This window comes from Pseudophryne corroboree, chromosome 1, assembly GCF_028390025.1.
Source record: "Pseudophryne corroboree isolate aPseCor3 chromosome 1, aPseCor3.hap2, whole genome shotgun sequence".
NCBI classification, from domain to species: Eukaryota; Metazoa; Chordata; class Amphibia; order Anura; family Myobatrachidae; genus Pseudophryne; species Pseudophryne corroboree.
Genome location: NC_086444.1, coordinates 919,633,517 through 919,657,057, shown reverse-complemented (window position 1 = coordinate 919,657,057; position 23,541 = coordinate 919,633,517). Strand labels below are relative to the sequence as shown.

The 23,541-nt window shown below is 50.1% G+C and overlaps 2 protein-coding genes across 5 annotated transcripts in view; one reads left to right on the top strand and one right to left on the bottom strand.

Moving 5' to 3' along the window:
* C1H4orf33 (chromosome 1 C4orf33 homolog) overlaps window positions 1-20,716 on the bottom strand; it is a 651,328-nt gene extending 630,612 nt beyond the window's left edge. The window contains exon 1 of the mRNA XM_063920350.1: window positions 20,554-20,716. Within this exon, the coding sequence (XP_063776420.1) occupies window positions 20,554-20,586 (33 nt within the window). The 5' untranslated portion in view covers window positions 20,587-20,716. The remainder of the gene's footprint in view (window positions 1-20,553) is intronic.
* Window positions 1-23,541, top strand: part of SCLT1 (sodium channel and clathrin linker 1) — a 410,760-nt gene that overhangs the window by 5,868 nt on the left and 381,351 nt on the right. For 2 of the 4 annotated variants that reach the window (XM_063920347.1, XM_063920345.1), the window contains exon 1: window positions 20,970-21,095. The exons of 1 other annotated variant lie outside the window; for it this stretch is intronic. The gene's annotated coding sequence lies outside the window, so the exon portion shown is untranslated. Of the gene's footprint in view, window positions 1-20,966; window positions 21,096-23,541 lie in introns of those variants that run through there. One more of the 4 variants, XM_063920348.1, reaches the window with a different exon arrangement.

Below are 23,541 nucleotides of genomic sequence, written 5' to 3'. Positions count from 1 at the left end.
CACACACCCAGCGCTATATATATACAGGGATAACCTTATATAAGTGTTAATCCCTTATAGCTGCTGTTAATCTAGTTATTTGCTGCCAAAATGCCCCCCCTTCTCTTTTTTACCCTGAATCAGATGCAGTACTGCAGGGGAGAATCAGGGAGCCATCCTTCCAGCGGAGCTGTGAGGGAATAATGGCGCCAGTGTGCTGAGGAGATAGGCCCCGCCCCTTCACGACGTCCTTAACTCCCGCTTTTTTGTGTAAAATGGCAGGGGGAAAAATACATCCATATAGCCCTGGAGCTATATGTGATGTATTCCTTTTGCCAGCTAAGGTATATGTGTTATATTGCGTCTCAGGGCGCTCCCCCCCAGCGCCCTGCACCCTCAGTGACCGGAGTGTGAAGTGTGCTGAGAGCAATGGCGCACAGCTGCGGTGCTGTGCGCTACCTTAGTCTTGAAGACAGGATGTCTTCTGCCGCCGCTTTCACCGGACCTTCGTCTCTTCTGGCTCTGTAAGGGGGACGGCGGCGCGGCTCCGGTGACCCATCCAGGCTGAACCTGTGATCGTCCCTCTGGAGCTAACGTCCAGTAGCCTAAGAAGCCCAATCCACTCTGCACTCAGGTGAGTTCGCTTCTTCTCCCCTTAGTCCCACGATGCAGTGAGCCTGTTGCCAGCAGGACTCACTGAAAATAAAAAAAAACCTAACTAAACTTTTATTCTAAGCAGCTCTGGAGAGCTACCTAGTTTGCACCCTTCTCGGCCGGGCACAAAAATCTAACTGGCTTGGAGGAGGGTCATAGGGGGAGGAGCCAGTGCACACCACCTGATATCTCAAGCTTTTATTTTGTGCCCTGTCTCCTGCGGAGCCGCTATTCCCCATGGTCCTTACGGAGTCCCAGCATCCACTTAGGACGTTAGAGAAATACAGGTGATTCCACTTGTGTTAATAACTTCATCGTGGGGCAGATAAAAGGGCTGAACTCCGACAGCTAACTAGTCTTGAGAAAGTCCCGAGAATCGACGGGACGAAACGCGTTGACGTCACCTCTTGTTGGAGTACCGCCCAATTCAAACATCAGCCTAAACGCTCCTGCTGCTCTTGCTGCTGTGCCGCTTACTGTGGTCTCCTGCAACTCCTGCTGTCGTGCCGCTCACTGTTTGGAAGCCCACAATCGTACACGCCAGGATAAAATCCCTGCACTAGTGCTAAGTGCCGGCGGTGGAAAATAAGAATTTACTTACCGATAATTCTATTTCTCGGAGTCCGTAGTGGATGCTGGGGTTCCTGAAAGGACCATGGGGAATAGCGGCTCCGCAGGAGACAGGGCACAAAAGTAAAGCTTTTACAGGTCAGGTGGTGTGTACTGGCTCCTCCCCCTATGACCCTCCTCCAGACTCCAGTTAGGTACTGTGCCCGGACGAGCGTACACAATAAGGGAGGATTTTGAATCCCGGGTAAGACTCATACCAGCCACACCAATCACACCGTACAACTTGTGATCTAAACCCAGTTAACAGTATGATAACAGAGGAGCCTCTGAAAGATGGCTTCCTAAACAATAACCCGAATTAGTTAACAATAACTATGTACAAGTATTGCAGATAATCCGCACTTGGGATGGGCGCCCAGCATCCACTACGGACTCCGAGAAATAGAATTATCGGTAAGTAAATTCTTATTTTCTCTATCGTCCTAAGTGGATGCTGGGGTTCCTGAAAGGACCATGGGGATTATACCAAAGCTCCCAAACGGGCGGGAGAGTGCGGATGACTCTGCAGCACCGAATGAGAGAACTCCAGGTCCTCCTTTGCCAGGGTATCAAATTTGTAAAAATTTACAAACGTGTTCTCCCCTGACCACGTAGCTGCTCGGCAGAGTTGTAATGCCGAGACCCCTCGGGCAGCCGCCCAAGATGAGCCCACCTTCCTTGCGGAATGGGCCTTAACAGATTTAGGCTGTGGCAGGCCTGCCACAGAATGTACAAGTTGAATTTTGTTACAAATCCAACGAGCAATCGACTGCTTAGAAGCAGGTGCACCCAACTTGTTGGGTGCATACAGTATAAACAGCGAGTCAGATTTTCTGACTCCAGCCGTCCTTTAAATGTATATTTTTAAGGCTCTGACAACGTCCAACAACTTGGAGTCCTTCAAGTCGTCTGTAGCCGCAGGCACTACAATAGGCTGGTTCAGGTGAAACGCTGATACCACCTTAGGGAGAAAATGCGGACGCGTCCGCAGCTCTGCCCTATGTCGAATGGAAAATTAAATAAGGGCTTTTATAAAACAAAGCCGCCAGTTCAGATACTCTCCCGGCCGAAGCCAGGGCCAGTAACATAGTCACTTTCCATGTGAGATATTTCAAATCCACATTCTTTAGTGGTTCAAACCAAGTGGATTTGAGGAAATCTAAAACTACATTTAGATCCCACGGTGCCACCTTAGGCACCACAGGAGGCTGTATATGCAGTACTCCTTTGATAAAAATCTGGACCTCAGGGACTGAGGCCAATTCTTTTTGGAAGAATATTGATAGGGCCGAAATTTGAACCTTAATAGATCCCAATTTGAGACCCATAGACAATCCTGATTGCAGGAAATGTAGGAAAACGACCCAGTTGAAATTCCTCCATCGGAGCACTCCGCTGCTCGCACCACGCAACATATTTTCGCCAAATACGGCGATAATGCTTCGCGGTGACTTCCTTCCTTGCCTTTATCAAGGTAGGAATGACTTCTTCTGGAATGCCTTTTCCTTTTAGGATCTGGCATTCAAACGCCATGCCGTCAAACGCAGCCGCGGTAAGTCTTGAAAAAGACAAGGACCCTGCTGAAGCAGGTCCCTTCTCAGAAGTAGAGGCCACGGATCGTCCGTGACCATCTCTTGAAGTTCCGGGTACCAAGTCCTTCTTGGCCAATCCGGAGCCACTAGTCTTACTCCTCTTTGCCGTATAATCCTCAATACCTTTGGTATGAGAGGCAGAGGAGGAAACACATATACGGACTGGTACACCCAAGGTGTTACCAACGCGTCCACAGCTATTGCCTGCGGATCTCTTGACCTGGCGCAATAACTGTCCAGTGTCTTGTTGAGGCGAGACGCCATCATGTCCACCATTGGTTTTACCCAACGGTTTAATAGCATGTGGAAAACTTCTGGATGAAGTACCCACTCTCCCGGGTGAAGGTCGTGTCTGCTGAGGAAGTCTGCTTCCCAGTTGTCCACGCCCGGGATGAATACTGCTGACAATGCTATCACGTGATTCTCCGCCCAGCGAAGGATCCTGGCAGCTTCTGCCATTCTGTTTCTTGTGCCGCCCTGTCTGTTTACATGGGCGACTGCCGTGATGTTGTCCGACTGGATCAACACCGGTCTTCCTTGAAGCAGAGGTTCCGCCTGGCTTAGAGCATTGTAGATTGCTCTTAGTTCCAGAACGCTTATGTGAAGAGACTTTTTCAGGCTCGACCACACTCCCTGGAAATTTCTTCCCTGTGTGACTGCTCCCCAGCCTCTCAGGCTGGCATCCGTGGTCACCAGGATCCAATCCTGCATGCCGAATCTGCGGCCCTCCAATAGATGAGCCTCCTGCAACCACCACAGAAGGGATACCCTTGTCCTCGGCGACAGGGTTATCCGCAGGTGCATCTGAAGATGCGACCCTGACCATTTGTCCAACAGATCCCTTTGCATGGAATCTGCCGAAAGGGATTGCTTCGTAAGAAGCTACCATTTTTTCCCAGGACTCTTGTGCATTGATGTACAGACACCTTTCCTGGTTTTAGGAGGTTCCTGACCAGGTCAGATAACTCCTTGGCTTTTTCTTCGGGAAGAAAAACCTTTTTCTGAACTGTGTCCAGAATCATCCCCAGGAACAGCAGACGAGTTGTCGGCATTAATTGGGATTTTGGAATATTCAGAATCCATCCGTGCTGCTTTAGCACCTCTTGAGATAGTGCTAAACCCATCTCTAGCTGTTCTCTGGACCTTGTCCTTATTAGGAGATCGTCCAAGTATGGGATAATTAATACGCCTTTTCTTCGAAGAAGAAATATTATCTCGGCCATTACCTTTGTAAAGACCCGAGGTGCCGTGGACAAACCAAACGGCAGCGTCTGAAACTGATAGTGACAGTTTTGTACAACGAACCTGAGGTACCCCTGGTGTGAGGGGTAATTGGAACGTGGAGATACGCATCCTTGATGTCCAAGGATACCATAAAGTCCCCTTCTTCCAGGTTCGCTATCACTGCTCTGAGTGACTCCATCTTGAACTTGAACTTCTTTATGTACAGGTTCAAGGACTTCAGATTTAGAATAGGCCTTACCGAGCCATCCGGCTTCGGTACCACAAAAAGAGTGGAATAATACCCCTTCCCTTGTTGTAGAAGAGGTACCTTGACTATCACCTGCTGAGAATACAGCTTGTGAATGGCTTCCAAAACCGTCTCCCTTTCTGAGGGGGACGTTGGTAAAGCCGACTTCAGGAAACGGCGAGGTGGCTCTGTCTCTAATTTCAACCTGTACCCCTGAGATATTATCTGCAGGATCCAGGGATTTACCTGCGAGTGAGCCCACTGCGCGCTGTAATTTTTGAGACGACCGCCTACCGCCCCCAAGTCCGCTTGCGAAGCCCCAGCGTCATGCTGAGGCTTTTGTAGAAGCCGGGGAGGGCTTCTGTTCCTGGGAAGGAGCTGCCTGTTGCTGTCTCTTCCCTCGTCCTCTGCCTCGTGGCAGATATGAATAGCCCTTTGCTCTCTTATTTTTAAAGGAACGAAAAGGCTGCGGTTGAAAAGTCGGTGCCTTTTTCTGTTGGGGAGTGACTTGAGGTAGAAAGGTGGATTTCCCGGCCGTAGCCGTGGCCACCAAATCCGATAGACCGACCCCAAATAACTCCTCTACGCATCGCCTGTCCACTGTCGTGTCCATAAAGCTCTTCTGGCCGAAATGGACATAGCACTTACCCGTGATGCCAGTGTGCAGATATCTCTCTGTGCATCACGCATATAAAGAAATGCATCCTTTATTTGTTCTAACGACAGTAAAATATTGTCCCCGTCCAGGGTATCAATATTTTCGATCAGGGACTCTGACCAAACTACCCCAGCACTGCACATCCAGGCAGTCGCAATAGCTGGTCGTAGTATAACACCTGCATGTGTGTATATACCTTTTTGGATATTTTCCATCCTCCTATCTGATGGATCTTTAAGTGCGGCCGTCTCAGGAGAGGGTAACGCCACTTGTTTTGATAAGCGTGTTAGCGCTTTGTCCACCCTAGGAGGTGTTTCCCAGCGCTCCCTAACCTCTGGCGGGAAAGGGTATAAAGCCAATAACTTCTTTGAAATTAGCAGTTTTTTATCGGGGCACCCCACGCTTCATCACACACGTCATTTAATTCTTCTGATTCGGTAAAAACTACTGGTAGTTTTTTCACACCCCACATAATACCCTGTTTAGTGGTACCTGTAGTATCAGCTAAATGTAACATCTCCTTTATTGCCAAAATCATATAACGTGTGGCCCTACTGGAAAATACGGTTGATTCGTCACCTTCACCACCGGAATCAGTGCCTGTGTCTGGGTCTGTGTCGACCGACTGAGGCAAGGGGCGTTTTACAGCCCCTGACGGTGTTTGAGGCGCCTGGACAGGCACTAATTGAGTGTCCGGCCGCCTCATGTCGGCAAACGACTGCTTAAGCGAGTTGACGCTATCCCGTAATTCCACAAATAAAGGCATCCATTCTGGTGTCGACCCCCTAGGAGGTGACATCCTCATATTTGGCAATTGCTCCGCCTCCACACCAATAACGTCCTCATACATGTCGACACACACGTACCGACACACAGCAGACACACAGGGAATGCTCTATACGAAGACAGGACCCACTAGCCCTTTGGGGAGACAGAGGGAGAGTCTGCCAGCACACACCAAAAAGCGCTATATATGACAGGGATAGCCTTATGATTAAGTGCTCCCTTATAGCTGCTTTTATATTGATATATTGCCATTTATTTTGCCCCCCCTCTCTGTTATACCCTGTTTCTGTAGTGCAGTGCAGGGGAGAGACCTGGGAGCCTTCCTGACCAGCGGAGCTGTGACAGAAAATGGCGCCGTGTGCTGAGGAGATAGGCCCCGCCCCTTTTCCGGCGGGCTCGTCTCCCGCTATTTAGTACATTTAGGCAGGGGTAAATATCTCCATATAGCCTCTGGGGCTATATGTGAGGTATTTTTAGCCTTTTTAAAGGTTTTCATTTGCCTCCCAGGGCGCCCCCCTCCCAGCGCCCTGCACCCTCAGTGACTGCCGTGTGAAGTGTGCTGAGAGGAAAATGGCGCACAGCTGCAGTGCTGTGCGCTACCTTAAGAAGACTGCAGGAGTCTTCAGCCGCCGATTCTGGACCTCTTCTTGCTTCAGCATCTGTGAGGGGGCCGGCGGCGTGGCTCCGGTGACCATCCAGGCTGTACCTGTGATCGTCCCTCTGGAGCTTCATGTCCAGTAGCCAAGAAGCCAATCCATCCTGCACGCAGGTGAGTTCACTTCTTCTCCCCTCTGTCCCTCGTTGCAGTGATCCTGTTGCCAGCAGGAATCACTGTAAAATAAAAAACCTAAGCTAAACTCTCTAAGCAGCTCTTTATGAGAGCCACCTAGAATTGCACCCTTCTCGGCCGGGCACAAAAATCTAACTGGAGTCTGGAGGAGGGTCATAGGGGGAGGAGCCAGTACACACCACCTGACCTGTAAAAGCTTTACTTTTGTGCCCTGTCTCCTGCGGAGCCGCTATTCCCCATGGTCCTTTCAGGAACCCCAGCATCCACTTAGGACGATAGAGAAATATACACTCATAGGGGTAACTATTGATCATAAACTCCCCAACATAAATCCCGCTCGATCGGGTAAAAATCATATTGGGAAATCACCCTGCACTGGGACGCCGGTGACAGGCAGATCCCATCTGTGGTTGTGAGACTTTATTGTCCTTTATTGCAGGCACAAATCTATACGCCGCGATTAGCAGCGGCTGTTCTAAGAAACACTGAGCGTTTTTTCATAAAAAGCTAATCATCGCTATAATCTTAATATCATTGGCTAAATCACTTGCCAACATTATTGGTATTTTATTGAGCTTTTATCTATGGCATATTTATGCTAATGTATGTTTTGATTTTTGTGTGTTAAGTGCAGTGGTGCAAGTAGAAAAAATGTCTTACGGGTACTGTGTGCGCGCACCAAAAAATGGGTGTGGCAACATGGGGTGTGGCCAATGAAAATGGAGGCGTGCTACACATATGGGGGGAGGGGCAGATACACATATGACCCCAATAGTGCCAGATATACATTGCCCCACAGTGCCAGATATATATTGCCCCACAGTGCCAGATACACATTGCCTTACTGTTCCAGATACACAAATGCCCCCAGAGTGCCAGATATACATTGCCTCACAGTGCCAGATACACATTGCCCCACAGTGCCAGATACACAAATGCCCTCACTGTGTCAGATATACATTGCCCCCCAGTGTCAGATACAGAAATGCACCCACAGTGCCAGATATGCCCCCAGTGCCAGGTACACATGTCCCCCCAGTGCCAGATATGCCCTCAGTGTCAGATATGCCCCCAGTGCCAGATACACATGTCCCCACAGTGCCAGATATGCCCCCAGTGCCAGATACACATGCCCCCACAGTGCCAGATATGCCGCCCAGTGCCAGATACACGTCCCCCCATTGCCAGATAATCCCCAGTGCCAGATACATGTCCCCCCATTGCCAGATATGCCCCCAGTGCCAGATACACATGTCCCCCAATTGCCAGATATGCCCCCATTGCCAGATATGCCCCCAGTGCCAGATATGCCCCAAGTGTCAGGTATACATGCCCCCAGTGCCAGGTATACACGGAGCCCCCACCCCCCTGCTCACCGATGCTGCTGTGCACTGTCCTGTGTGTGTGAGGGGAGGAGAGCGCAGCCTGCGCCTCTCCTTCCCCTCAGTGTCCGGCGGGTGCGGGTGGCTCAGTTCAATTCAGCGCCGATCCGTGAGCTAAACAAAGCTCGCGTCCGCGAGCTCTGATTGGCTCACGGGCGGCACTGAATAAAACGAAGACACTGAGGGGCAAGAGAGGCGCAGGCTGCGCTCTCCTCCCCTCACATCAGCGGCGGTGAGCAGCAGAGGGAGGGAGGGACGGACGGGGAGCGGTGGCCCGTCGGTGTGGGTACGGCGTACCCACGGCTAAATTCTTAAGGGTACGCCGTACCCGCACACTTGCACCACTGGTTAAGTGTTATAATTGTGGCTATTACATTTGTTTCAGTATCTTATCAAACTGTGACTATGTATGTGCTTCAGTAAATATTTGTACAAGTCTCTTTGATTTTATGAGTGAAAGCAAACACCTTTTCTCTGACGTCCTAAGTGGATGCTGGGACTCCGTAAGGACCATGGGGAATAGCGGCTCCGCAGGAGACTGGGCACAACTAAAAGAAAGCTTTAGACTAACTGGTGTGCACTGGCTCCTCCCACTATGACCCTCTTCCAGACTTCAGTTAGAATCTTGTGCCCAGCTGAGCTGGATGCACACTAGGGGCACTCCTGAGCTCCTAGAAAGAAAGTATATTTTAGGTTTTTTATTTTACAGTGAGATCTGCTGGCAACTGCAGCGAGGGACTAAGGGGAGAAGAAGCGAACCTACCTGACTGGAGATAGCTTGGGCTTCTTAGGCTACTGGACACCATTAGCTCCAGAGGGATCGAACACAGGACCCGACCTCGATCGTTCGGTCCCGGAGCCGCGCCGCGCCGCCGTCCCCCTTACAGAGCCAGAAGCAAGAAGTGTTCCGGAAAATCGGCGGCAGAAGACTTCTGTCTTCAACAAGGTAGCGCACAGCACTGCAGCTGTGCGCCATTGCTCCTCATGCACACCTCACACTCCGGTCACTGATGGGTGCAGGGCGCTGGGGGGGGGCGCCCTGAGCACAATATAATACACCTTGGCTGGCAAATCTACACCATATATAGTCAGGAAGGCTATATAGGTGTAAAAATACCCCTGCCAGAATTCCAGAAAAAGCGGGAGAAGTCAGCCGGTAAAGGGGCGGGGCTATCTCCCTCAGCACACTGGCGCCATTTTTCCCTCACAGCTCCGCTGGAAGGACGCTCCCTGGCTCTCCCCTGCAGTGTCAAGCTACATAAGGGTAAAAAAGAGAGGGGGGGCACTAAATTTAGGCGCAGTATATGTAATATAAGCAGCTATAAGGGAAAAAACACTCATTTATAGTGGGATCCCTGTGTTATATAGCGCTCTGGTGTGTGCTGGCATACTCTCTCTCTGTCTCCCCAAAGGGCTTTGTGGGGTCCTGTCCTCTGTCAGAGCATTCCCTGTGTGTGTGCGGTGTGTCGGTACGGCTGTGTCGACATGTTTGATGAGGAGGCTTATGTGGAGGCGGAGCAGATGCCTATAAATGTGATGTCTCCCCCTGCGGGGCCGACACCTGAGTGGATGGTTATGTGGAAGGAATTACGTGACAGTGTCGACTCCTTACATAAAAGGTTTGACGACATACCAAATATGGGACAGCCGGCTTCTTAGCCTGTGCCTGCCCAGGCGTCTCAAAAGCCATCAGGGGCTCTAAAACGCCCGCTACCTCAGATGGCAGACACAGATGTCGACACGGATACTGACTCCAGTGTCGACGACGATGAGACTAATGTAACTTCCAATAGGGCCACACGTTACATGATTGAGGCAATGAAAAATGTGTTGCATATTTCTGATGTTACCCCAGGTACCACAAATAAGGGTATTATGTTTGGAGAGAAAAAACTACCAGTAGTTTTTCCACCATCTGAGGAATTAAATGAAGTGTGTGAAAAAGCGTGGGCTTCCCCCGATAAGAAATTGGTAATTTCTAAAAGGTTACTAATGACGTACCCTTTCCCGCCAGAGGATAGGTCACGTTGGGAAGCATCCCCTAGGGTGGATAAAGCGCTCACACGCTTGTCAAAGAAGGTGGCACTACCGTCTCCGGATACGGCCGCCCTAAAGGAACCTGCTGATAGAAAGCAGGAGGCTATCCTGAAGTCTGTATATACACACACAGGTATTATACTGAGACCAGCTATTGCTTCAGCATGGATGTGCAGTGCTGCAGCTGCGTGGTCAGATTCCCTGTCGGAAAATATTGATACCCTAGACAGGGACACTATATTGCCAACCGTAGAGCATATTAAAGACGCGGTCTTATACATGAGAGATGCCCAGAGGGATATTTGCCGGCTGGCATCTAAAATAAGTGCAATGTCCATTTCTGCCAGGAGAGGGTTATGGACAGGTGATGCAGATTCTAAAAGGCACATGGAAGTTTTGCCTTATAAAGGTGAGGAGTTGTTCGGGGATGGTCTCTCGGACCTCGTTTCCACAGCAACAGCTGGGAAGTCTGCATTTTTACCCCATGGCCCTCATTCCGAGTTGATCGGTCGCAAGGCGAATTTAGCAGAGTTACACACGCTAAGCCTACGCCTACTGGGAGTGTATCTTAGCATCCTAAAATTGCGACCGATGTATTCGCATTATTGCGATCAAAAACTACTTAGCAGTTTTAGAGTAGCTCCACACTTACTCTGCCTGTGCGATCAGTTCAGTGCTTGTCGTTCCTGGATTGACGTCACAAACACACCCAGCGTTCGCTCAGACACTCCCCCGTTTCTCCGGCCACTCCTGCGTTTTTTCCGGAAACGGTAGCGTTTTCATCCACACGCCCCTAAAACGCCGTGTTTCCGCCCAGTAACACCCATTTCCTGTCAATCACACTACGATCGCCGGAGCGAAGAAAAAGCCGTGAGTAAAAATCCTATCTTCATAGCAAAGTTACTTGGCGCAGTCGCAGTGCGACTATTGCGCATGCGCACTAAGCGAAATTTCACTGCGATGCGATGAAAAATAACGAGCGATCAACTCGGAATGAGGGCCCATGTTCCCTCACAGCCAAAGAAAGCACCGTATTATCAGGTACAGTCCTTTCGGCCCCATAAGGGCAAGCGGGTTAGAGGCGCGTCCTTTCTGCCCAGAGGCAGAGGGAAAAAGCTGCAGCATACAGCCAGTTCCCAGGAGCAAAAGTCCTCCCCCGCTTCCTCTAAGTCCACCGCATGACGCTGGGGCTCCACAGGCGGAGCCAGGTACGGTGGGGGCCCGTCTCAAAAATTTCAGCGATCAGTGGGCTCGCTCACTGGTGGATCCCTGGATCTTTCAAGTAGTATCTCAGGGGTACAAGCTGGAATTCGAGACGTCTCCCCCCCCCCCCCCGCCGTTTCCTCAAATCTGCCTTGCCAACAACTCCCTCAGGCAGGGAGGCAGTGATAGAGGCAATTCACAAGCTGTATTCCCAGCAGGTGATAGTAAAGGTGCCCCTACTTCAACAAGGACGGGGTTACTATTCCACAATGTTTGTGGTACCGAAACCGGACGGTTCGGTGAGACCCATTTTAAATTTTAAATCCTTGAACACATATATAAAAAAATTCAAGTTCAAGATGGAATCGCTCAGGGCGGTTATTGCAAGCCTGGACGAGGGGGATTACATGGTATCACTGGACATCAAGGATGCTTACCTGCATGTCCCCATTTACCATCCTCACCAGGAGTACCTCAGATTTGTGGTACAGGATTGTCATTACCAATTCCAGACGTTGCCGTTCGGTCTATCCACGGCTCCGAGGGTCTTTACCAAGGTAATGGCCAAAATGATGATGCTCCTTCGGAAGAAGGGAGTTTTAATTATCCCGTACTTGGACGATCTCCTGATAAAGGCGAGGTCCAGGGAGCAGTTGTTAGTCGGGGTAGCACTATCTCGGGAGGTGCTACAACAGCACAACTGGATTCTAAATATTCCAAAGTCACAGCTGGTCCCTACGACACGTCTACTGTTCCTGGGGATGGTTCTGGACACAGAACAGAAAAAAGTGTTTCTCCCGGAGGAGAAGGCCAAGGCCAAGGAGTTGTCATCTCTAGTCAGAGGCCTCCTAAAACCAAAACAGGTGTCGGTGCATCACTGCACGCGGATCCTGGGAAAGATGGTAGCTTCCTACGAAGCAATTCCATTCGGCAGGTTCCATGCAAGAACCTTTCAGTGGGACCTGTTGGACAAGTGAAGCAGGACGGCGATGGGAGAAGCCACAAGGATTCTCCGATGGGCGGAAAATCACGTGTTAGCACTGTCAGCAGTGTTCATTCCAGGAGTGGACAACTGGGAAGCAGACTTCCTCAGCAGGCACGACCTCCACCCGGGAGAGTGGGGACTTCATCCAGAAGTCTTCCAAATGATTGTAAACCGTTGGGAAAGGCCACAGGTGGACATGATGGCGTCCCGCCTAAACAAAAAGCTAGACAGATATTGCGCCAGGTCAAGTGTTATGCACACCAGTGCCTGCAGGAAAGTACTGGTGTCAGGACTGTTATGCACTCCAGTGCCTGCAGGAATGTACTGGTGTTTGAACTGTTATGCAAAACAAATGGACTTACAGACAGACTGGGGAATATGACATAACGTACACAGAAGGTGATAGGGTAACAAAATACACACAAAGTGAACAGAGAAGCCCAGAGGCTAAGGAACTGGGTATCTCCCTTGTATAAGAACTGCTCAGATGGGAAAAGCAAGATGTTGTGTTTTAATACGTAGAGAACCCAAAATGCTGTTGCTAAGGGCAACAGCAAAACCCTAAAGGGTTACCAACGGGTGTGGCAGTAAACTCCTTGGTCAGAGATGGAATGATAGACACAAGGAGAGTCTCCACAATCCTAATTCTCACTTGCAGTGCACAGGTTCAGCTTACTGCCACTAAACTGACCCCTGACACCTAGCACAGTGAGACAGGATTAGACAGGCAAGTCTTAGAATACAGCCGCAAACTTGCTAAGTTCACAGAGTAGTAACAGAACCCCAGCAAGCTAAACGACTGACTCCAGTCTTACTGCTAGGTCTGGATTGGCAGAGTGTAATACCAAATCCCCAGGCCTATTTGCAGTAAGCAACAAACAAATACAAAGCTACACAGTACTGGCTAACTTTCAGAAACTGACTAACCAACAAAGATTCAGCAGCATCTGCTTACCCTGAGAAGAGGCCTTATAAAGCAGGTGCTGTCCACGCCCCACTCAGACCTCACAGACTGTGAGCACAAAAACCAGCACCGGATCCCCTGCCATGCACAGAGCCTATAACCACTGCACAGCAAAAGACCCGAACCGGAGTATCAGCTGCGCTCAGGTCACTCCGCTAGCACTTGTCTCCCGGTTGCCATGACGACGTGGCAGCACAGGGCAGGAGACCCTAACAGTACCCCCCCTCTGACGAGGGGTCAAAGAACCCCTACCACCGGGTTTATCGGGGAACTGCGAGAAGAAAGAGCGTATCAGTCTGGGGGCATGAAGATCACAACTGCGCACCCACGACCGCTCCTCCGGGCCATACCCCTTCCAGTGCACCAAAAATGACAGCCGACCCCGAACCACCTTGGAGTCAAGAATCCTTTCAACAACAAACTCCCTCTGGCCACGTATCAGAAGAGGGGAAGGTCTTCCACTGGAAGAAGGATTACTAATCGCCCGTTTTAAAAGGGAACAATGAAATGTTTTATTGATACCCAAAGAACGGGGCAGATCTAACTGAAATGCCACCGGATTGATAACCCTGGTGATCTTATAAGGGCCGATGAACCGGGGGCCTAACTTATGAGATGGCTGTCTCAACTTCAAATTCTTGGTAGACAACCAGACGAAGTCTCCTAATTTGAAGCTGCAGGGTCTTTTCCGCTTATCAAAAACCCTTTTGGTCACTAATGACACAGACACAAGGGCTTTCTTCACTTTCCGCCAAATACCTCTAAGGACCGAAACCACAGAGGAACCACCAGGCGTGGAGTCCAGGGCGTCAAAAGAATTGGCCTTAGGATGATGCCCATACACACAAAGGAAGGGAGAGATCCCTGTAGCAGAGTGAGCCGCGTTGTTATAGGCAAACTCCGCCATGGACAGATGAGCAACCCAGTCAGTCTGACACTTGGAGACATAACACCTGAGGAACTGCTCCAAGGACTGGTTCACCCTTTCAGTCTGCCCATTAGACTGCGGATGGTAGCCCGACGACAAGCTGACAGAAATCTGGAGATCGGAACAAAATGCCCTCCAGAATTTGGCCACAAACTGGGATCCGCGGTCAGAGACCACATCAAGTGGCAACCCGTGGAGACGCACAACATGCAGCATAAATAATTCAGACAGGCGTCTGGCCGATGGCAGCCCAACCAGTGGAACGAAGTGCGCCATCTTCGAAAACCTGTCAACGACAACCCAGATGGCTGTCATCCCCGAGGATTTGGGCAAGTCCACCACAAAATCCATTGAAATGTGGGTCCATGGCTTAGATGGGATAGAGAGTGGATGTAATGGGCCAACAGGAACCCCTCTAGGAGTCTTATTTCGGGCACAGATGTCACATGCCCAAACCCACTGATCCACATCCTTAGCCACCGAGGGCCACCACACCGCCCTAGATAGCAACTCCCGAGTTCTGGCAATACCCGGGTGACCTGCAGACTTCTTGGCATGGAATTCCAGGAACACTCGCTGTCTTAACCTAGGAGGCACAAACAAAAGACCTACCGGAAGGTCTGGAGGAGCCTGCTCCTGTGCTCTAAGGACTAATGATAAGAGGTCCTGGGTAATGCCCACTTTAATACATGATGGGGAAACAATGGGCAACGGCTCCTCGGTGGTCTCCTGGATTGGAGCAAAACTCCGCGAGAGCGCATCAGCCTTGATGTTTTTTGACCCAGGGCGATATGTTATCAAAAAATTAAAGCGAGCAAAAAACAAAGCCCATCGTGCCTGCCTGGCATTGAGACGCTTCGCTGACTCTAAATATGCCAGATTCTTATGGTCAGTGAGAATTGAGACCACAAACTTAGCCCCCTCAAGCCAGTGTCTCCACTCCTCGAGTGCATCCTTAATAGCCAACAATTCCCGGTTACCCACGTCATAATTCATCTCGGCAGGCGAAAATTTACGGGAAAAGTAAGCACAGGGATGAAGGCGATTATCAGACACTCCCATCTGAGAAAGCACTGCCCCAATACCCATCTCAGAGGCATCCACCTCCACCACAAAAGGACGCTCTGGATCTGGGTGTTGCAGCATCTTGGCCGAAACAAATGCCCTTTTGAGACGGGCAAAAGCCGCTTTAGCCTCACAAGACCAGTGAGCAACATCCGCCCCTTTCTTAGTGAGTGCCACCAAGGGCGCCACTATAGACGAAAATCCAGCGATAAATCGTCTATAAAAATTCGCAAAGCCCAGGAAACGCTGAAGCGCCTTCAAACTAGTGGGCTGCACCCAATCCAGGACTGCCTGTACCTTGGAACCCTCCATTTGGAAACCTTCTGGGGAGATAATATATCCTAGAAATGCGATTTGCTGAACTTCAAATTCGCACTTCTCCAGCTTCGCCCCAAGCCGGTGGTCTCTGAGTTTCTGGAGGACTAAGCGTACATGCTTCCGATGTTCCTCCAGGGAATGGGAGAAGATTGGGATGTCATCTAAGTATACAACTAAGAATCTATCCAAATATTCCCTGAGCACATCATTCATGAAATCCTGGAAGACTGCCGGGGCATTACAGAGCCCAAAAGGCATCACCAAATATTCATAATGCCCTGAGTGGGTATTAAAGGCAGTCTTCCATTCATCCCCCTCTCTTATTCGGATTAGATTGTACGCACCGCGTAGGTCAATCTTAGAAAAAATGGTGGCAGTACGAAGCTGGTCAAACAAGACCGAAATGAGAGGCAGTGGGTATGAGTTTTTAATCGTGATACGGTTCAATTCCCTGAAGTCGATGCAGGGTCGCAACGAACCGTCCTTTTTACCCACGAAGAAGAACCCCGACCCAACTGGAGACTGTGAAGGTCTGATAAATCCCTTAGCCAAGTTCTCCTGAATGTACTCTGCCATAGCCTGAGTCTCAGGACGTGACAGGGAGTACAACCTGCTCTTGGGAAGCTTAGCATTTGGCAACAAATCAATGGCACAGTCATAGGGGCGATGGGGAGGTAGTACCTCTGCAACTTTTTTGGAGAACACGTCCGCAAAATCTGCATAACACCCTGGCAAACTTAGCTGCGAGAGCCTGACTGGAAGGCTCAAGCAACTCCTGAAACAATCAGTACCCCAACTAAGAATCTCCCCAGAGACCCAGTCAAATTGAGGATTGTGGGCCCTTAACCAGGGTAACCCCAACACCAATGGGGCAAAAGTACAGACAGTCACATAAAAGGACAATTTTTCAGAGTGTGTGGCTCCAATAAACAAAGAAATCTGGCTAGTGCAAGAGGTAATTTTACCTTGGGATAATGGTTCCCCGTTTAACCCACAAATCTCAATTTCCGATGCCAAGGGTACTAAGGGAACAGAGTGTTTCAGGGCGAATTGGCGGTCCATAAAAACCCCGTCGGCCCCACTGTCCACAAAGGCCTCAGTCTTGACAGTTTGACCGAGAATCTTCAAGGTCACCGGAATGATAAAAGTCTTCTTGGGAAATTCTGACTTCTGGCCTGACAGGATATTTCCCATCACCCTCAGGCCCTGAAGTTTTCCGGCTTTTCTGGGCATGATACTACCACATGACCTTTATTCCCACAGTACAAACACAACCCCTGCTGTCTCCTCCGCGTCTTCTCACGCGAGGAGAGGCGGGTAGCCCCAATCTGCATAGGCTCCTCGGAAAATTCCTCAGAGTCTGAGGTTCCCTTGGGAAGGAAGGAAATCTCAGTCTCCCTTTCAAGCCTACGCTCTCTCAGCCGTCTATCCACCCGGATGGATAACTGCATGAGCTGATCCAAGCTATCAGGCAAGGGATATTGTACCAGTTGGTCCTTTATCTGGTTAGAAAGACCTCTTCGGTACTGGTGTCTCAGGGCTGGGTCATTCCACTGGGTATCATGGGCCAACCTCCGAAACTCCGTACAGTAAACCTCAACTGGCCTTCGCCCTTGCTTAAGGATCGGAATCTGAGCCTCGGCTGAGGCCGTCTTGTCAGGGTCATCATACAACATGCCCAGTGCCGTAAAAAAAGCATCAACACTTTTAAGCGACGGACAGTCAGGCTGCAACCCATATGCCCAGACCTGTGGGTCTCCTTGTAGCAAGGAAATCACTATGCCCACCCGCTGAATCTCCGACCCAGAAGACTGAGGCCTAAGCCGGAAGTATAGCTTGCAGCTCTCCTTGAAACAAAAGAACTGCGAGCGATCTCCAGAAAAACGATCCGGGAGATTTACTTTCGGCTCCTTAACCCCTGCAGGTGCTGCTGCTGCGGGAGCTCCGCCAGCAGCCTGGGAGGTGTGCATTTTAATGGACAAATCATTAAATTGTCGAGTCAGGACCTGCACCTGATCGACCACCTGTTGCAATGTATTTTGAGGGGTATGCTCCATATTCCCACAAAATTTCAACAGGAGTATTAGGCTGCTGAATATGTTATGCACACCAGTGCCTGCAGGAAAGTACTGGTGTCAGGACTGTTATGCACTCCAGTGCCTGCAGGAATGTACTGGTGTTTGAACTGTTATGCAAAACAAATGGACTTACAGACAGACTGGGGAATATGACATAACGTACACAGAAGGTGATAGGGTAACAAAATACACACAAAGTGAACAGAGAAGCCCAGAGGCTAAGGAACTGGGTATCTCCCTTGTATTAGAACTGCTCAGATGGGAAAAGCAAGATGTTGTGTTTTAATACGTAGAGAACCCAAAATGCTGTTGCTAAGGGCAACAGCAAAACCCTAAAGGGTTACCAACGGGTGTGGCAGTAAACTCCTTGGTCAGAGATGGAATGATAGACACAAGGAGAGTCTCCACAATCCTAATTCTCACTTGCAGTGCACAGGTTCAGCTTACTGCCACTAAACTGACCCCTGACACCTAGCACAGTGAGACAGGATTAGACAGGCAAGTCTTAGAATACAGCCGCAAACTTGCTAAGTTCACAGAGTAGTAACAGAACCCCAGCAAGCTAAACGACTGACTCCAGTCTTACTGCTAGGTCTGGATTGGCAGAGTGTAATACCAAATCCCCAGGCCTATTTGCAGTAAGCAACAAACAAATACAAAGCTACACAGTACTGGCTAACTTTCAGAAACTGACTAACCAACAAAGATTCAGCAGCATCTGCTTACCCTGAGAAGAGGCCTTATAAAGCAGGTGCTGTCCACGCCCCACTCAGACCTCACAGACTGTGAGCACAAAAACCAGCACCGGATCCCCTGCCATGCACAGAGCCTATAACCACTGCACAGCAAAAGACCCGAACCGGAGTATCAGCTGCGCTCAGGTCACTCCGCTAGCACTTGTCTCCCGGTTGCCATGACGACGTGGCAGCACAGGGCAGGAGACCCTAACATCAAGAGACCCTCAGGCGATAGCTGTGGACGCTCTAGTGACACCGTGGGTGTACCGGTCGGTTTATGTGTTCCCTCCTCTTCCTCTCATACCCAAGGTACTGAGGATAATAAGGAGAAGAGGAGTAAGAAATATACTCATTGTTCCGGATTGGCCAAGAAGAGCTTGGTACCCGGAACTTCAAGAAATGATCTCAGAGGACCCATGGCCTCTGCCGCTCAGACAGGACCTGCTGCAGCAGGGGCCCTGTCTGTTCCAAGACTTACCGCTGCTGCGTTTGACGGCATGGCGGTTGAACACTGGATCCTGAAGGAAAAGGGTATTCCGGAGGAAGTCATTCCTATGCTGATTAAAGCTAGGAAGGAAGTAACCGCGAACCATTATCACCGCATATGGCGAAAATATGTTGCATGGTGTGAGGCCAGGAAGGCCCCAACGGAGGAGCTGGGCCGTTTCCTGCACTTCTTACAGTCAGGGGTGACTATGGGCCTAAAATTGGGTTCCATTAAGGTCCAGATTTCGGCTCTATCGATTTTCTTCCAGAGAGAACTGGCTTCACTACCTGAAGTTCAGACTTTTGTTAAGGGAGTGCTGCATATTCAGCCCCCTTTTGTGCCTCCAGTGGCACCTTGGGATCTCAACGTGGTGTTGGATTTCCTAAAGTCACATTGCTTTGAGCCACTTAAAACCGTGGAATTGAAATATCTCACGTGGAAAGTGGTCATGTTGTTGGCCTTGGCTTCGGCCAGGCGTGTATCAGAATTGGCGGCTTTGTCATGTAAAAGCCCTTATCTGATTTTCCATATGGATAGGGCAGAATTGAGGACTCGTCCCCAATTTCTCCCTAAGGCGGTATCAGCCTTTCATCTGAACCAGCCTATCGTGGTGCCTGCGGCTACTAAAGACTTGGAGGCTTCCAAGTTGTTGGACGTGGTCAGGGCCCTGAAAATTTATGTTTCCAGGACAGCTGGAGTCAGAAAGACTGACTCGCTATTTATCCTGTATGCGCCCCACAAGTTGGGTGCACCTGCTTCAAAGCAGACTATTGCTCGCTGGATCTGTAGTACGATTCAGCTTGCACATTCTGCGGCTGGACTGCCGCATCCTAAATCGATAAAAGCCCATTCCACGAGGAAGGTGGGCTCTTCTTGGGCGGCTGCCCGAGGGTTCTCGGCTCTTCAACTTTGCCGAGCAGCTACTTGGTCGGGGTCAAACACGTTTGCTAAATTTTACAAGTTTGACACCCTGGCTGAGGAGGACCTAGAGTTTGCCCATTCGGTGCTGCAGAGTCATCCGCACTCTCCCGCCCGTTTGGGAGCTTTGGTATAATCCCCATGGTCCTTACGGAGTCCCAGCATCCACTTAGGACGTCAGAGAAAATAAGAATTTACTCACCGGTAATTCTATTTCTCGTAGTCCGTAGTGGATGCTGGGCGCCCATCCCAAGTGCGGATTGTCTGCAATACTTGTATATAGTTATTGTTTAACTAAAGGGTTATTGTTGAGCCATCTGTTGAGAGGTTCAGTTGTTATCATACTGTTAACTGGGTATTGTATCACGAGTTATACGGTGTGATTGGTGTGGCTGGTATGAGTCTTACCCGGGATTCAAAATCCTTCCTTATTGTGTCAGCTCTTCCGGGCACAGTATCCAAACTGAAGTCTGGAGGAGGGTCATAGTGGGAGGAGCCAGTGCACACCAGTTAGTCTAAAGCTTTCTTTTAGTTGTGCCCAGTCTCCTGCGGAGCCGCTATTCCCCATGGTCCTTACGGAGTCCCAGCATCCACTACGGACTACGAGAAATAGAATTACCGGTGAGTAAATTCTTATTTTAACCATTTACTTTGAACTGGTTCACCTAGCGCACTTACTCATTGGGGGGGTGGATTCAAATGTTTGAAAAGTCAGTTGGAAGTCTGTTTTTTCCTATCTAATAGACAGGAAAAAACAGACTCCCAACCAACTTTTCAAACATTTGAATCTCCCCCTTTGTGTGTATAGGGGTGACGAGGAGTTTAACTTTATTTTGTCGTATAATAATAATAATAATCATCCCCCCCACACTGTGACTACGGAGGGTAACACGCCGTGCCCTGTCCTCCTACCTCAGGGAAGTTGCAGCGCTCCCTTCCAGTCATGAGCTGCAGCCACAAGACAGGAGTGGGGTATGTACAGTACTTCCTTCCTAGATCGCTGGGGACCGGGGCACAGTGACGTGCCAGGGACGCAGCTGGCGGCTACGCTACAGAAGTGGACGGGGTTACTATAACACTGCGTGCTGCTGCGGGACACATGGCGGGCGAGGGTGACGCCCGCACATAAGCACAGGCAGCAGTGTAGTAAGTGACAACTACCCGGCGGCCTCTCTATCACGAGTGTCCGTTTAAAGTAATAACCGACAAAATATTGCGAGCAGCCAATCACCGTGCTTCTCTCATGCGTCTTCGACGTGTTTACAGATAACAGCTATGCCGCTATTGCCTGAGTTTAAAGCAGCTGACGTGATTGGCTGCTGATAGGTCTGGAGCGTGCAGGTTACCATAGCGCCGCACTCTCCTTCCGGGATGGAGTGTTGGTCTGCAGCAGTTACCCGGTGACCTATAACGCACAGCCCCGCACACAGGCTCACAGCCCGCACCGCCGCCAGGTATGCCCTTATTGCAGTCTCTCAGGCTCTACTCCCCCATAGCTGCAAGCACCTTCACCATGTCCCAGGGGCGCGTGGGCTCTGTGGCGGTGTGGCTGGGCAGGTTGCATGGAGCATTTGGCTCTCCAGCTACACATGTAGTGCTGCTGCTGGCGTGAGAATAACACAGATGGGCAGCCTGGGGGTACCCTGCTGGAAATTATTGTGAATCACTGGCTTAGAGTGGAGTTAGGTAGCCTGTAGCTTGACAACCAACTGCTGTACAAGCCCCAGCATAATCTGCAGGACATACGTGTAGCAGGACTTGCTGGGATGTATAGTTCCACAACATCTTTATTAGTCACCCGAACAGTCATGTAAAGCCATCCATAGGCTGAACGAGGGGAGCGACTGCACAGTAATGGGCCCTACACACTCAGCGACTGTCCACCGAGCTGCCTGATGGCCGACGGACGACACGGCGGTGGGGGGATGGTGGGCTGAGTGAAGTTTCTTTACTCCCCCCTCCCCCGTCACCCGGCTCCATAGCCCTGCATGCTAATATGGACGAGATTGTCCATATTGGCCCGCAGGCATGAACAAGCTGGCACCAACGATGAACAACAGTGGGGCCACGCATCATTCATCGCTGGTGCCTACACACTGAAAGATATGAGCAGTATCATTAATGAACGAGATCATTCATATCTTTCAGTGAAATCTTTAAGTGTGTGGGGCCCTTAAGTGCATTTAAAGGGTGAGTTTCAAATGATATATCATGCCCAATTTTCTTTCTAAAATGATCTCCGTTATCGCGCATATTGCCCCCATAGTAGTGAAGTTTAACTGTGTAAAGGGTTGGGTGCCTCGCTACTCCGAGCTGAAATAATGATACGTCCCTGAAGGCAGAAACAAAATGGGTGTGTAAAGGGGTGAATAGAATTGAATCCCACCCAAAATGTTCAACAAGCAGAAGGGGGGACATCAGTATGTCGTACATGGCATACTAGTGCTGTATAGCATTGTCACTGTATCATGTATAAACATGTAAAGCCGTCACAGTGACAATGCTATACAGCATGGTATTAATATGCCATCTTGTCTGGTTCAACATACTGTTGTCCCCTTTTGCTTGTCGGCATTTCAAATGTCAAACAGGCATGTTGAACCAAAGCCAGACCCCTATGAATTAATAAGTTTAGCGTGCCTACACTGCATTCTTGTAACACTGGTTATAATGTGCTTTCTCTGACGTCCTAGTGGATGCTGGGAACTCCGTAAGGACCATGGGGAATAGACGGGCTCCGCAGGAGACTGGGCACTCTATAAGAAAGCTTTGGTACTATCTGGTGTGCACTGGCTCCTCCCTCTATGCCCCTCCTCCAGACCTCAGATTTCTGTGCCCGGCCCGAGCTGGTTGCACACTAGGAGCTCTCCTGAGCTTCTAGAAAGAAAGTTTAAATTAGGTTTTTTATTTTACAGTGAGACCTGCTGGCAACAGGCTCACTGCATCGAGGGACTAAGGGGAGAAGAAGCGAACCTACCAGCTTGCAGCTAGCTTGGGCTTCTTAGGCTACTGGACACCATTAGCTCCAGAGGGATCGACCGCAGGACCCGTCCTTGGTGTTCGTTCCCGGAGCCGCGCCGCCGTCCCCCTTACAGAGCCAGAAGCATGAAGATGGTCCGGAAAATCGGCGGCAGAAGACTTCAGTCTTCACCAAGGTAGCGCACAGCACTGCAGCTGTGCGCCATTGCTCCTCATACACACTTCACACTCCGGTCACTGAGGGTGCAGGGCGCTGGGGGGGGGGCGCCCTGAGCAGCAATAAAAACACCTTGGCTGGCAAAATAACCACAATATATAGCCCCAGAGGCTATATATGTGGTAATTACCCCTGCCAGAATACAGAAAAAAGCGGGAGAAAAGTCAGCCGAAAAAGGGGCGGAGCCATCTCTCTCAGCACACTGGCGCCATTTTTCCCTCACAGTTCCGCTGGAAGGAAGCTCCCTGACTCTCCCCTGCAGTCTACACTACAGAAAGGGTAAAAAAGAGAGGGGGGCACTAAATTTAGGCGCAGTTTAATACAATAAGCAGCTATAAATAGTGATGAGCGGGTTCGGTTTCTCGGAAACCGAACCCCCCCGAACTTCACGCTTTTTACACCGGTCCGAGGCAGACTCGGATCTTCCCGCCTTGCTCGGTTAACCCGAGCGCGCCCGAACGTCATCATCCCGCTGTCGGATTCTCGCGAGGTTCGGATTCTATCGCGAGACTCGGATTCTATATAAGGAGCCGCGCGTCGCCGCCATTTTCACACGTGCATTGAGATTGATAGGGAGAGGACGTGGCTGGCGTCCTCTCCGTTTAGAATAGAAATAGATAGTGAGAGTGAGACACTTGATTTACTGGAGCTTAGGAGTACTCAGAGAGTGCAGAGTTTACTAGTGACTGACCAGTGACCACCAG